This window comes from Cyprinus carpio, chromosome A3, assembly GCF_018340385.1.
Source record: "Cyprinus carpio isolate SPL01 chromosome A3, ASM1834038v1, whole genome shotgun sequence".
Lineage (NCBI taxonomy): Eukaryota > Metazoa > Chordata > Actinopteri > Cypriniformes > Cyprinidae > Cyprinus > Cyprinus carpio.
In genome coordinates, this window is record NC_056574.1 from 23,305,707 (window position 1) to 23,320,291 (window position 14,585).

At 39.1% G+C, this 14,585-nt stretch overlaps 2 protein-coding genes across 7 annotated transcripts; one reads left to right on the top strand and one right to left on the bottom strand.

The window, feature by feature from the left end:
• The first annotated feature begins 20 nt into the window (after window positions 1–20).
• LOC109048687 (armadillo repeat-containing protein 5-like) lies at window positions 21–7,305 on the top strand. 5 transcript variants are annotated; one of them, XM_042724827.1, is made up of 8 exons: window positions 21–231; window positions 627–1,118; window positions 1,241–1,271; window positions 1,939–2,049; window positions 2,181–3,078; window positions 3,741–4,546; window positions 4,620–4,752; window positions 5,384–7,305. In XM_042724827.1, the coding sequence occupies exons 2-8, from the start codon at window positions 696–698 to the stop codon at window positions 6,624–6,626; spliced, it is 3,645 nt and encodes a 1,214-aa protein (XP_042580761.1). In that variant the 5' UTR covers window positions 21–231; window positions 627–695; the 3' UTR covers window positions 6,627–7,305. The 5 variants fall into 5 exon arrangements, with proteins under 5 accessions (XP_042580761.1, XP_042580769.1, XP_042580777.1 ...); XM_042724835.1 differs by having other exon boundaries at window positions 630–1,118; XM_042724843.1 differs by having other exon boundaries at window positions 650–1,118.
• Window positions 7,306–7,565: 260 nt separating this feature from the next.
• LOC109060717 (cytochrome c oxidase subunit 6A, mitochondrial-like) lies at window positions 7,566–9,866 on the bottom strand. Of its 2 annotated transcripts, none has more exons than XM_019077876.2 (4): window positions 9,775–9,866; window positions 8,382–8,459; window positions 7,910–8,052; window positions 7,566–7,764 (listed from the first exon to the last, which is right to left on the bottom strand). In XM_019077876.2, the coding sequence occupies exons 2-4, from the start codon at window positions 8,455–8,457 to the stop codon at window positions 7,675–7,677; spliced, it is 309 nt and encodes a 102-aa protein (XP_018933421.1). In that variant the 5' UTR covers window positions 8,458–8,459; window positions 9,775–9,866; the 3' UTR covers window positions 7,566–7,674. The 2 variants fall into 2 exon arrangements, with proteins under 2 accessions (XP_018933421.1, XP_018933415.1); XM_019077870.2 differs by having other exon boundaries at window positions 9,771–9,860.
• Window positions 9,867–14,585: the final 4,719 nt, after the last annotated feature.

Consider the following 14,585-nt stretch of genomic DNA (forward strand, 5'->3'; position numbering starts at 1 on the left):
ATATCTGCATACATGAATTTATGCCGTTTTTATTGTCCCGTTATCTTATGTGTTAAATAAAGTCAATAATTGAGCTATCCTGAAACTACAACTCCCATAAGCTATAAAGAGCCCGAGTCTACAAATACCCCACCCTTTCTGGAAAAAAACCCTCCTGTTTGTTGCTCTACTAAAGATGGCGCCAGTGCAAATCTGAAGCGATTGCGCTTTGTAGCGCGTAGGAAATTTGACGTGAGTAAGATGAAAAGTTAACGAAGCCTTCTCACTCTTCATTGAAACATCAAAATACACCCAAATAGATTAATCTTAGGCAGCACTGTCAATGATTTTATTTTTTTGTGGCCTACCTCCCTCTGTAGGCCGTGATGAAATATATCGCATTGGGTAAAATACTTCATTTCCCAGAAGTCATTGCTCTGGGCTTGCTTTAATTGATGAACATGGTAGTTGTAGTTTTTCGAATGCTTGTTTGTCTGTGGATGGAATGTGTCAATCATAGGAGAATTTTGTATTAGTTCCTGTGTTCTATTATTTTTATCTTTGTAATTCTACATATAATAAGAGTTTGGTGTTGTTGCAAAGTTATTTAAAGCCACTGAAATATTGTTCTACCTTACAATTTTAAGAAGATAAAAGAATTAAGTTACAGAACAGGGGGTGGCGGTGGGGAGGTGCTTCTGGACTCCCGGTTCATCATGTCTACACCTTTAGAGCAAGGAGTTAAACGACATCCAAAAAGTTCGAACAGCACCTCAGAGGCATCCGCCACTGTCCCAGAATCCTCTCTGACCTGGTGTTTGGCTCAGCTGTCCAAAACACGCACGTTAGCAGACAGTCACAGCAGTGGACTGACAGGAGCGGACAATAAGTCCATCACTGAAGGTGACAAAGCCAGGGATGCAGACAAGAGACTTAAAGCTGGTCAGTGGAGGGCACTGCTGGCCATTCGGATGCAGCATATCAAAGGAGGTAGCAGCAGGATAGCCCGCTACCAATCACGAGGGGGACTCCCTCCTTTACTGGATCTCCTCAGGCGACCAGAATGCTCCAGAAAGTTTCTGGACCTGGCACTTAGCATCCTAGCCAACTGCTGCACTGAAAAACAGACAAGACTAGAAGTAAGAAAGATGCTGCTTTAATGTATAGCTTGTTTTGATTATAAATATATATATGTACGGCTTTAATTTTTTGTATACGATCAATGCTTTTTTTTTTTTTTTTTTTTTAATTCTGCTCATAGGTAAGAAAGCTTGATGGCGTATCTGTTGTTGGTAAGTCACTCAAAGGCTTCCTAAAGATCAGTTACTTTTTATTGCCTATGCATACTGACATCTGAAACAGTTTTCCACACATATTTTTTACATTTTTTTTATATGCATGCATAAAAAAACAGCACAGTGAAATTGCTTAGTAACATTAACTTTTTAAAGTCATTATGAAATCAGAATTGATAGTTCTTTTTATTTTTGGAATATTGCAATGATTATTATAAATGATTCATCAGTGCACATCATTATTACTAATCCATCATTAATCATAAATTCATGTGCCATATCATATCATATCATATCATATATCATATCATATCAGTCATAGCTTTCTCTCCCCCTTGCAATGACATTTCTTCTCTGATGACCTCCAGCAACCTGTCACTCACATGAGATCACAGCAATATTTAAAAACATAGTTTTTTCATTGGCACCTTTGGTTTCATGAAGGACCTTTAACATAAATGGAATCGTTTCATTGCATAAATGATTCTTTATAGAGAAAAAAACAGTTCTTTAGACTGTTAAAATGTTCTTTACACTAAGCAAAAAATTGCTGTTTTTTTGGAGGTAACCAAAATGTTTTTTTCTATGGCATCACTACAAAAAATGCTGCTCATTTGCATAAATAGTTATGATCATAAAATGTTATGATCTTTCATTTTTGTAGTGGATGTCCTCAAGAGGAATGTCTCTGCGGAGACCGTGCAAAATCGAGCAGCACGAGCTCTGGGAAATCTTGCGATGGACCCGGAGGGTTCTGCTGAGGTCCACTCTGCAGGTTAGTCCCAGAATTTCATATGTTTAAAGTAATATAATAATAGTTATGTTTCTCCTCCATTATATGCAATTAGAGATCGTAAAACACTCAGAACCATAAAATCATTATATTTCTGTCTCTCTCTCTTTTAGGTGGTGTTCCACTTCTCCTGCTCTGCCTGTCTCTCTCTCCACATCCATCCTCTCCCTCCTCACTGACTCCAGCCCCTGAACTCTGTGCTCCTAAGGTGGAATGTGTCCAATCTGCTGCCCGGGCGCTTGTCTACCTCTCTGACACGCCTGCCAACCGGCTTCTGCTGCTTTCACAAGGCGCTCTTCCATCTCTCGCATTGTTCATTGCTCCAGAGTTCCCTTTAGGTCTGCGACGGGCATCACTTCGTGCTATTCATGAGCTCACCAGAGGCTGCAGTGCAGAGTGTGCCCGGGAGATGTCCAGGTCCGGGGCATTGACTCAGCTCGGGCTCCTCGCCTCAGGAGAAGGTGGTCGACCTTTGGAAGAATTAGCTTTGAAGACTCTGGCTAACTTGTGCTCTCAAGGCTGTCTGAGGCCGCTGGTGGGATCGTTGGGAGTCATTCAGAAGTTCGCAGAGGAAGTGAAGAAGGATCCTCTGAAGTCAGGTGTGTTCTTCAAGGCCCTGTGCCTTTGCTGCAGAGAGGCTGTGAACAGGGCCAAAGTAAAGGAGATCGGGGGACTGGAGGTGCTGATCAGCTTTTTATCTGCCCATCAAAACCATCCGCTCACGCGCTTGGCCTTTCTAGCTTGTGTGGACTTTGTCTACGATGAATCTGCTCTTGAACAGCTGCAGGAGCTCGGGTTGGTGCCGCTGCTGATCAAGCGGTTGGTTGAGCTTGCTCACGGAGAAGAACCGACCGCAGGAAGGATGGATGCCAGCCTGTCCTCTAGTTCTCCATGCTCTGAACTGATGACCTCATGTTTCGACTCGTTTGACTTCTCAGCCCTTGAAGGGAACAAGAGAGAGGATGTGAGCAAAGACCAGACATCAGGATCTTCTAGCTTCCTCAGTCTCAGGTCAGCTATTCATAGTTTTACCAAAAGCAGAACATACAAAGTCATGTATATGAAAATGAACATCCTAACCATTGGAAGACTAACAGCACTGATCAGTAATCTGATATGTAGCATTAAATTGTACAACTTTTTTTGTTTTGAATTTTAAGTCAATTTTTTTCATGTCACATCAAGTATCTAGTTTTAGTCAATAAAATGTTAAAATTAAAAAAAAAAATTGATTAGAAAAATTAAACCAAATATTTAAAAAATGTAAACATGTTTGACAATTTATCAGTAAGTTTTAAAACTGTCCTTGTTGTGAAAATCTGACATGAATTTTTAGATTATCGCATGTCTTCTTTTAAAAGCATTGCTAGTGCATTAATGTCTTGCTGTGTTAGTCTTTTCTTGCCACACTTTCATTAAAAAAATGTTTTAATTTAAAAACATTTCGTCATCATTATGATGTGCATTTTTTTTTTTCAAAATCAAAAACCCTTCAGTAATGACATTTTTTGTCAGTAACTTTGTTAACTACATGACCAAAATCAGAGAGTACCTTTTGGAAGTATATAGATACCAATCCTTTGTAATTTGCTGTGTAAATCATCACTGAACGATGTGTTTTATGGAAAAATTGCTTGTATGTTGCTCAGTTTTGTCTGTGCTCCTTCCTCCAGGTCTTGGCTGGTATCTGAGGGTCTGATCTCATCGGAGGGTGAGCTGACTGAATCTCCATGTGGAAGTGATGTCTTTGGGGGCAGCCCTCAGTCCTCCATCTCACCGTCACCACCTTGCTCTGAGTTCTTGCAAATCTCGACCTTGCGTCCGCCCCACCTTTCTCCCTCCACCCGCTTCAAACCCATCAGACTCTACTCTTCTTCTTCCTCCTCCTCCTCCTCCTCCTCCTCCTCCTCCTCCTCCTCCACTTCAGTATCTCCTCGAAATGTACCAGGGTCACCTTCTTGTTCCCAGTCCTCCTGTACCTCCACCCCTCAATCTGAGCAACCTTCCTCATCTCCCCTCCAAATCTCCTCTCCTCCCAGGAAGAGACTCCGTGCCTCTTCATCCTCCTCTACATGCTCCTCTCGCTATAGTGTGGTCACTCTGGACAGCCCCCCTGTGATGTCAAAAACCCCAGTCTACCATCATCCTTATCACCCTGAGGCCTGGGCCCCAGAATCCCCCATTCTTCTGCTCTTGTCGCGCTTCTCCCACGCCTCAGACCCTTGCACAGCGCTCGTCAACACAAATGTTTTCTCCGGGCTGTTGTACTACCTCACCCAGCATCATGACCCCAGTGGGCGATGCTTTCGGATGCTTGGGCGCCTCAGCTGCAACCCAAACTGCTTCCAGGCTTTGGTCAAAACTGGAGCCGTGGCTCTGATCAGACAGAGACTGTGTGTGAGAGAAGATGAGATCGGGGGACGCAATGTGGGACCGGACAGACAATCGGAAAAAGTCAAAGGCAAAATCACACAACTAGGTTCGTGACTTTATTGATGCATATTATAATTGACTGCAGTTTATTCAAAGCTAAAATGTTTCTGGCTCCTCAGGTTTGGCCCTGCTCAGTAATCTGAGGGTTCAGAGTGAGTCTGGATTTGGCACTGGAGTTCTTACACACATCATGCTGTCCGGCTCTGAATCTGACAAGCTGTACTGTGTCCTCTCTCTGCCTCTGATTAACAGGTATGATTAATTGACTTTCAGGGTTTTATTTTTAATCTGTTTAAAGCCTAATATATGTGGGTCAATGACAAATATGAGTATTAGCGGTTTAAAAAAAGATCTAATTTAAACATGTCAAGTTCATAGAACAGTGAACGATATGTTGTTTTTGACCAAGCCTACCAAACTTACAGATTTACTTTTGAGGCAAAAAGTGTTTGAAAATCAGACAAAAAGATAGAGGTACTTTTTATTCTGTACCTAACAGCTTTAATAATCAAAAGCACTGTGGGAACAACATAGTCAGAATAAAAATGATGGAGAAATATAAGACTATTGATTTAAAGATGTTGATTGTGTAGCACTCTATTAATTCATGGATATCAAGTTATTAGGGAGCTGCACCAACCTTAACTGAGCTTGACTTTTCATAAAAAGATCAAATTGGAACATCCACCAAAAATACTGGTCAATTTTAATAAATATATCTTAAAAACATGTTCATCAGTAAAGGTGTATTTGAGTAATTGCACGTATGAATTGTATTTTTAATGTCTTTTTAAATTAAGTAATAGAAAAACAAAAAATGGATGTCACTTTTGACCCAGTAGATGATTTGACCACCTTCTTTTTTTTTTTTTTTCCTCTGCAGCAATAGAGTTCTTTTAAAGAAGCTGCTTTTGGATAGTGGAGGGCTGGCAGCAGCTCTCGAACTGATTGGAAGTCACAGAGAAGAAGATGATGATGGTGATGAAGATGGACAGTCTGACAGATGTAGGGCATTTCTTGCCGGCTGGTTGCATCCTCTTGAGCAAGCGTCCACTTTAACATTTAAATCCCTGCATGTCTCTCTTTTGATTGGCTGCCTCTCCAGTCTGCTGTCAAGTTCCAAGGAGGACAGAAAGAATTGTAGCATAGATTGTCAGACCAGAACAGAGACAACCCAAGCTCTGGATATCAAACACCAGTCATGTCCCTACTTGAAGGCAACTCATGACCTAACTTTCCTCCTTGACGATGGAACCCTTCTACTAGCCAGTCACGAGGCTGTCACCAGGGAAGAGGGAGCCAAAGACACTGGGTCTGAATATTTTAGAGCCCTCTTGATGGGAGGGTTTGGGGAGGCCCAGAAAGCTAAAGGTGAGGCCATCCAGATCAAGGACGTAAAGAGTGGGATGCTGTTACCAGTTCTCCACTACTTACACGGCTGTCGCTTGACTGACGGAAACAAAGACAAGATGTCAAAGCAAGATACAGATTGTCTTGTTTTGTCCTCTCTAGCCTCCGGTGGGCTGCTTAGACCACAGGACCAGGTTGAATCATGCTTGGCAGTAGAGAATGAATTTCAGAAATCCCCACTGGCCGAAGTGATGATTGGGGCTTGTAGGTTTTTAGTACCTGGTTTACAACAGGCAGCTGAGGATCTATGTGTGGACCTTCTCTACTCCGTTATAAGGAGCCTGACCAAACATTGCTGTTTGAAAGATATCACTACAAACACCAGCAAAATGGACGCAGGTTCGGTCTGCAGTGGTCCCGAAGGATCACCACAGGTGACTAAAACTGAAGTGTCAAAGTGTTTCAAACAACATTCTAAATCCTCTCAGAGTTCCAAACAGGTTCCATCATCATCCTCATCATCTTCTGACAGTGAAACCAAGGGAGCCTGGCTGAGGTCTCTGCTGCCACAAGTGTACTGGTTCTCACAGCGCTACTCTTACCTGCGACTGGGCCAGGCTTGTCTATCCATACTGCTGCGGCCTCAAGGGCTCCATCCTGCTCCCCTTCACCCCTCCCTCTCCACTGACTGCTTCCTGCGTTTGGCGCAAGAGGCAGACTGCGCCAAAGGGCTGAGGCAGGACATCTTACAGCTTGTTAAAACAGCCCTCAGTTAGAGGGCAAACAGTAGTGGATAGTGAAATGAATGTGCTGAATTGTTGGTGTAAACAAATTTAGTAGCTGCTTTAATGCACACACAATACACAGAAAGGGAATGAGAATTACTGGATTTTTGGGACGTTTGGCACAAGATGTAATAGAAAAATTATTCTCATTAAACTTCAGTTAGCAAGTAGCTATCAAAAATATTTTGAAAAATACTTAGAGCATTCTAATTCCTACTATTTTCATGTGCATGTTTAGTTTCTTTTTTCCCAAGATGTGTTTGTATATGGAGTAGAATGACCAACTGTACATAATTTTTTATTTAAAAAAAAAAAGTTTGTATTTTGTTTAACTTTTTTTTTTTTTTTAGCATTTATTCATCTTATTTTGCCAAAAAGGTTTAATGCTGATTCCATGTTAATCACAGTGCATCCAGAAGTAGTACATGTTTTTGTACAGTATGTTATGTGAATAATATAATGTCAATAAGAAGAGCGGTTTATGTTAGCTATATATATTTTTTTTTTTGTATCTGGCAATGTATTCATTTATAGACGGCTGGATTATCTGATGTGTGCTGGAGTGCCATGTTTTTTTTTTTTTTTGTATATATGAGAAATTGAATCATGGAAATGGCCAAATGTTGGATGAAGGCAGAGGATGGTTCTCAATAAATGAGCTCTGCATTAATGTTGTCTACAATTTGTGCTTCATTTGGATTGAGCAATTTCTTCAGGGGTTTTTTCCTCAGATCAGCCCTGGACTTTTTATTTGGCACGTCTGGGTAGCTTTTCTGTAGCAACGATTTGTAAAATGTTGTGAAAACAAATAAAAATTTGCCATTAGATAAACCTTAGACAATTCTTAATCAAATTAAATGGTTTAAATACTTAAAATAGTCTTAACCATGTATTGTTTGGGACCTTTCTCAATCAGTCACACACACAAAATTAACGTGAAAACAGTTGTTTATTTCTGTTAAAAATGTTAAAAGCTTGTCCATCAGTGTCTATTGGCATCTGAAGGGACAGACAGTTGAGACAGCAGGGGGCGTCCTGCTCAGTGGTGAGGTCCCTCGTAACCAGTGGGCAGAGCGTTCGTGTGAGCGTTGTGGAAGAGGGAGTGATTCCCATCACCCCATGGCCATGGCTGTGAAAGAAAGACAATGCTATTTGAAAAGCATGTGTCATGTCACAAAGTAAAGGCATCAACATTTTCTTCTATTTCTGTATAGGAATCCGAGAGTAGTCCACATCATGCATACTTTGACTGAAACAGCCAAGAATATAGTCACCTTGGTTCGAATGCGGAGGTGTGGGTATGGCACAAACTCTGGGGGATCATGGGAATGGGCCTGCATCTTCATGTAAGCGTTTGCCATGCAGACACCCACACCGGGCAGAGCTAATACGAAGGACAGGATCTTCCAGGTCCTTGCTGTGTATGATTCAAAACAGTACATCTTTTAAATGTTCACGAGTGTAATATATAGCAAAAGGATCACTGATTGGTGCGCAAATGTTTTTAAATGATGTGATTCGTGTCAGTTTTTCTATCTTACTGTATGAATATGTAAATAACCTGAAAATTATTTCATTTGATCAACATTTATGGTTATTAAAACGTGAAGTCATTAAGTCACCAGAACTGCTTGCTTACAATATAAACATTTTATTATGTTTTATGAGAACTTGCCTATCCATACTGGATAACATCTGCTTATTTTACCCTGTTTCATCTATTCCACCCCAAAAAACATCTCAAACCTCCTCCTTCATGACTCCCTTGTGATGCAGCAGCAAGAGCCCGGCGGGCCACCGTAGCAGCGGGGGACATCGCCATCTCTAAAGCACAGACAGTAAGCAACACTTAAGATTATTATCATTTTAATACTTCGAGAAGATTATGAGTATAAGTAATATTTTTGTTTTATGTTCACTAAAGATGCATTCATTTGATTACAAACAAAGAAATATTTAAATATTGTTAAATAATATTACAAAGTAATAATACAAAATGGAACCTATTCCTGTGATGGCAAAGCTGAATTTTCAGCATCATTACTCCAGTCTTCAGTGTCACATGATCTTCAGAAATAATTCTAATATGTTGATTTGGTGCTTAAGAAACAGTTATTGTCAATGTTGAAAACAGTTGGGCTGCTTTATATTTTTGCAGAAACCGTGATACATTTTTTCAGGTCTCTTTGATGAATAGAAAATGCGAAAGAAGAATTTATGTGAAATAGAGATAATTTGTAACAATATAAACGTCTTTACTGTCACTTATGATACATTTAATGCACCCTTGCTGAATGCAACTATCAATTTCTAAAAGCTTTTAAATATAGTATAAAACATTCAAAATATTACAGCTGTAAAGTAATTTAAAGAATCTTTTATGCAAGAGAAGTTGTGCAAAAGTCAAATGTAGCAACTTTCTACTTGTTCACAAACCCATGAAAATGCATTAAGTCAGTGTTATTTGTCACAAACTTTAATAGTGTTTTCATCAAACCGTGAAACAGCAGCAAAAGTGGAACGAGGTGAAAATGGAAGCATGTCAGAATGAGAAGTCATGCACCTTTTTGCACATTTAGGGTGGTTTTGAACAGTAGTAAAAGTGAAGGTGATGCAAAGTTTGAGGTCAAAAAATTTCCAAACCTCTCCATTACATCCATGTAAACTTAGAATTGTCTCCTCACACAGTTAGAGAAGGATGTTGTTAATTCTTAAATGTTACATAAATGTCCTGCTACACTTCTGTTTAAAATTAAATTTAATAAAATTAAATATAAAATGTAATATTTTTAGATGGTTTCACATATTAGCCAGGCTGTGGCCCTGTTGCTTATGTCGTCCATTTAAAAGTTTTTCCTGTCATTCGACGCTGAAAGCTATTTGAAATCTTAAACCCCCTTGAAACTATACACATGTAGCATTGATAGAAAAACTGGCATACATTTAGATGAGATTATTTTGATCTGTTGACTAAAGCTCATGTCCCTTGCACAAGGACAAACAAGCTCTCCGTTGTGGGTCATGAGTTGCATTACTGCTCTTTAAAAGAATGAGATACTCCTCCAGTGCTCTTAATATTTTACACTTTCAGTTCAAAGCAGCTAAACTTATACATCTAATGCAAAGGACACTTACGTACTCTGCTTCCAAAGAGGGTGGTCAGGTGTTTTGGTTCTTTGTTCCTCAGTAATTACCCACTCTACCACCCCACACCTCTGTCTGTCTGTCCTTTGGTCTGTCCTGGCCTAAACCATGAGACTCCTCCCTGCTAAAATCTGTCTGTCTGCCAAGAATCAAGTTTATATTTGGTCAAGTGCATGGGCAGATCTGTAATGGAGAGATAGGGAGAGCAGTGAGAAGCTATGCTTAAAACAATCAGGTATAGAAGACATTGCAAACTGGCTTGTGTTGGAAGAAAATGTCAGCTCACGGATGTAGGTCTGGGTGTATGAAATGCAGATAAGACAAAGGCTATAGTTAATGTAGGCTAGTTAATGTATGTAGCTGTTCAGTCGGCAGTTGACAGCTAGGAGTTATACACACGGGTTGGGTTTCTGCGTGTACGTGACTAAGTGACCGTAAGTGACCTTATGGCACCGCACTCTTGCAGTTTTTCTCTTTTTTGTGTTCACATGTCCAGTACTACACTTCTCTTTTGGCAATCGGTTGAGTTCCGCAGGTCTGACGCTCCACACACCGCTCTCGAGTGCGCATACACGGACTGCTGGCTGGGCTCATGATGAATAGCCTATTAATTGTGTTGTGTGATTGGATGTTGGCAAGCTGTCGTAAACAGATTCGTTGTTTAATATTAATATTCATAAGTAACAGGATTGCTAATTTCGCCAGAATCGATCGGTTTGGTTTAAACGGTCGTTTAAGAAACAACGTGGAACACCTTTCTATTTATTAAGCACGAGTTTGAAGAAGTAACATATTTCAAACTTAAATATAAATATTTAATATGACTTTCGACTACTTTAGATGTTCGTTCTATTTTTATTTCAGATTATTTATTTATTTACATTGCATATTCATATTTATTAAATGGTTTCCCTGTGTTCTGTTGTTCATTGATTAGAAATAAGTTCTAATCATTTTATGTGTGCTAGTCGAACTAAGAGTTTGTATGTTTAAAAAAAAAAAAAAAAAAAAAACTAAGAGTTTGTATGTAGTAGACTTACATGTCACAAGGTGGCGCCGTGAGTCTTTGCTGGCAGCTACTTCTATAATATGGAGATTGGAGCAGATTATTCTTGGCCAGACTGTATGTATAATATAATTTTGTTTATATTAGTCATGTGACTGACATTTGCTGCAATTTCCCTGCTGAAAAAATAGTTTTTTTTGTTTGTTTTTTTTAAGTAAGTTATTGGTCTCAGATTTAAATCCACCTGCCTTCATGAGCATGCTTGTACCTTAACAAAAATGACAATCAGAGAGGCCATTGTTTTAATTTACAATTTCTCCCGCTCGAATAACCTCACCTTCACAGTTTGTAAAGTGAATTAAAATGTAAAAGTATGATTTGTCCATAAGAGTGCACTTTAACTGTCTTCTTTTTTTATTTCAGGACTGTTCCATGAACCATGAAATGATGTTCTTTGTATATTTTCAATGAGTTTGCATGCATTTGCCCACCTTAAACCAAGAATAGCCTATGGACATTTTCTAATGATGACCTTTCAACTCAAAGACATGTTATTTGAACAAGAACAGTAAACTTTAGAAATGTTCCATACATGGCATACAAATGTTGCTTTGGATACAGGTACTGTGTAAATGATAAATTGGCCAGCTATGACTAACTAACAATCAGTATACTGAATGGCTGCTTTGTGATAAATGCTGTGTGTAAACCTTTTTAGAATCAGAATCATTTAATATATAAGCATAAAAGTCTGTTCACACCAAGAATGATAACTATAATGATAAAGATAAAGTTTTAAAATTTATTCTTGTAAATGTGGACAAATAAGTGTGAAAAACGTGCATATTTTCTCACACTCATTGCAACCTATGTGCAATCTAAATGTGTTAATCTCATTCTACAGAGTCGTCTGAACATCGCTGTCACACAACTTCCATTTCCATGTTTGCAATACAAACAGACATTAGTGCCAGGCATGAAGTCATCCTGCAGCCCAGGTCGGCAAACGTAGCCGGGCATCAAGGAGGTTCGTCTGAGGGTCTGGTTCAGAGTTTTTGTGAGACTCTAGCCTGATGGACTTTGAGTGAGTTTGTCTATGGAGAGCCATTTTGCAAGCTCATATGGAGAATGACTTTTCTCTTGCGTTCTCCGGGTTAATTTAGCATGCACCTGTTTCAGTAAACTTGGCACATTATTTAGTCTCAGGAGACATGTAGACTCAACACAGTTGAATACATGTATAAACAGAGTAGTAAAGATTTCTCTGGTTTTGACTGGATCCACAGTAAAACTACAGAAATCTTTAACCATGAAACTGGTCAGAAACATGACACTATATCATCACTGGCACAGCCACGCTGTGAGAAGTCTGTGCTCAGCGTCTTCAGGGGGATGAATGTAACTAATATTTGCACTGGAAGGTATTTACAAGACTCTTTTTCTTTCAAATATTTTCACAGCCACTGTGTTTTTCAACGACTGGTCGTGCAGGTGTTTTAATTCCAGTCTGTTTGGGTGTACATGCCGTGATAAAGGAACTCAACATTGTTATGTGGTCAGAGGTTTTAAGGAGGGATGGAGGTTTCCTGTGTGAAATGAGTACCGTGGTATATATGTCCGTCTGGCAGACAGTTTCACAAAGGAAAAGAAAAAGGGATCAAAATAAACAATACCAAAAACGGCAAGACAACACAGAGATGGTGGGATGGGAAGGGAAGGCAATAACATGATTTGTTCTAACTATTTAATGTCGTGCTTCTTTTTTAAGAAATTAATACTTTTGTTTAGCAAGGATGCATTGATCAAAAGTGACAGTAAAGACATTTATAATGGTACAAATGTTTCCACAAAAAATATTAAACCGCACAACTGATTTCAACATTGATAATAATAATAAATATTTCTTGAGCACCAAATCAGAATATTAGAATGAATTCTGAAGGATCATGTGACACGGAAGAGTGGAGTAATGATGCTGAAAATTCAGCTTTGCCATCACAAGAATAAATTACACTTAAAATATATTTCAATGGAAAACAAATTTAAATTGTAATAATATTTCATAATAAAAACAAAAAATAGAGCATGGCGCTAGCAATGCCAAAGCCATGGGTTTGATTCCCATGGAAATCGAGAACAGATTAAATGTACAAGTGTACCTTGAATGCAATACACTTTGGATAAAAGTGTAGTAAAGGTGTCTTGCTGTAGACTCTTAAGCAAATCTTTGACATGGAAGAATGCACCACTAATATTGTCCCTGTCTGACTCTGTCAGCAGCATCCTGGAAAGCAGGAATATTACTGACGGAGAAATCTTAGATTATATCTGTCTGTCTACCATGTATTTTTACAAACAAGCTGAAATTGCTTCATAAAGTTGATATGAAGGACAAAGTGTATAAAAAAATCACCATGTTTCTGTGGTTCAGTATGTGTTCCCAGTGTTTACGTTACACTCTGTGCTGCGAAACGCTAACACAGCACCACCACAGGTGCAGGCAGAGTGACTGCCATACCTGTACATGGGCTAAAAACATGGAGCGCTGTGCCACAGAAATACTAGATGTGTGTGGAGTTATTCTGCAAGAGTTTGTTATGCAGCATGAGCACAGATAAACACTTGTAAGCATTGTCATTTACACCAAAAAACACACATTCTTACACATGCATGAGAAAGCTTTAACAGAGAGTGAATTTCCCTGTGATTATTTATCTTCACCTCTTCTGCGGTAGTGGCACACAGTCAAACTCCTGCGGGCCTCAAACTGTGTGTGTGAGGTATATTTAGAAATGGTAAGTTTGCTTATTAATGGGTCTGTCAGGTATTATCCAGTGTTCTTTTTTGCTCCAAGCTTCTGGGTGGCTCGTGGTTAGTGTTTGGGTGTCCATTTAAGTGGACAAGAGAGCCCAAAGATCAAGCCTGTCTCTCTCTACATCTATATTACAGTTATGTGCACATAATCTCAAATCTCAAACACCATCTGAATCTTTCTTTTTTGTAACTTTATGAACACAACAGTGATTTTATCATGGTTATCTGGAGTTTTAGTTGTCGCACTGTCTGCAGTGAAATCTTTTGAACAAATTAACCAGGTTGCTGAGGTCATTGCGCACTGGTTGTGCACGTTTGCAACACATTAGCACTGTTACAAAACCTAGTGTGATGTGTTATGTGAGTGAAATGAACTATACTTAAGAGGTAGTTCACCCAAAAATGTGATTAATAATATTAAATGTCATTTATTAAAGTAAAAGAGAAGAATATCACTGTACAAAATTAACTGTTAAAGCATTTTTTTTTTTCAGAGAGACAAGTTAATATTGTCCAAACAAACATTTGAGAGTTTAATGCGCATATTCATCATTCATCACACTTCTCATATAATATGAAGTCAGCGCATACAACAACAGACAGGACACTCATATTAACAAGACTGGAGATGGATGGATGGATGGTAAAGAGTCATTAGTTTTTCCCCTGTTTATGTGTGCATTCTGTCTGATGAGTGTCTGTGTTTGTATTGCGAAGGTTTATAAAGCAAAATAGTCCAGCAAAAAGGGTGAGTGGAAAGTGTAAACCTACAGTGCATGTTCTGTGTTCAGAGCAAAGTGTTTTTTTCATGCCTTTTGAAAACAAAAAGGCAGAAAAGAACGAATGCAGACAGAGAACGTCGAAATAAACTCAAAAGTTGAAATAAACTGCTGATGACATAGTAGTGGAGGCTTTAAATTGCTGTTCAAATATGACTTCACTGGACTGTGTTTCTGCCAGGGACTGTCCTCTTGTTAAAAACAAGC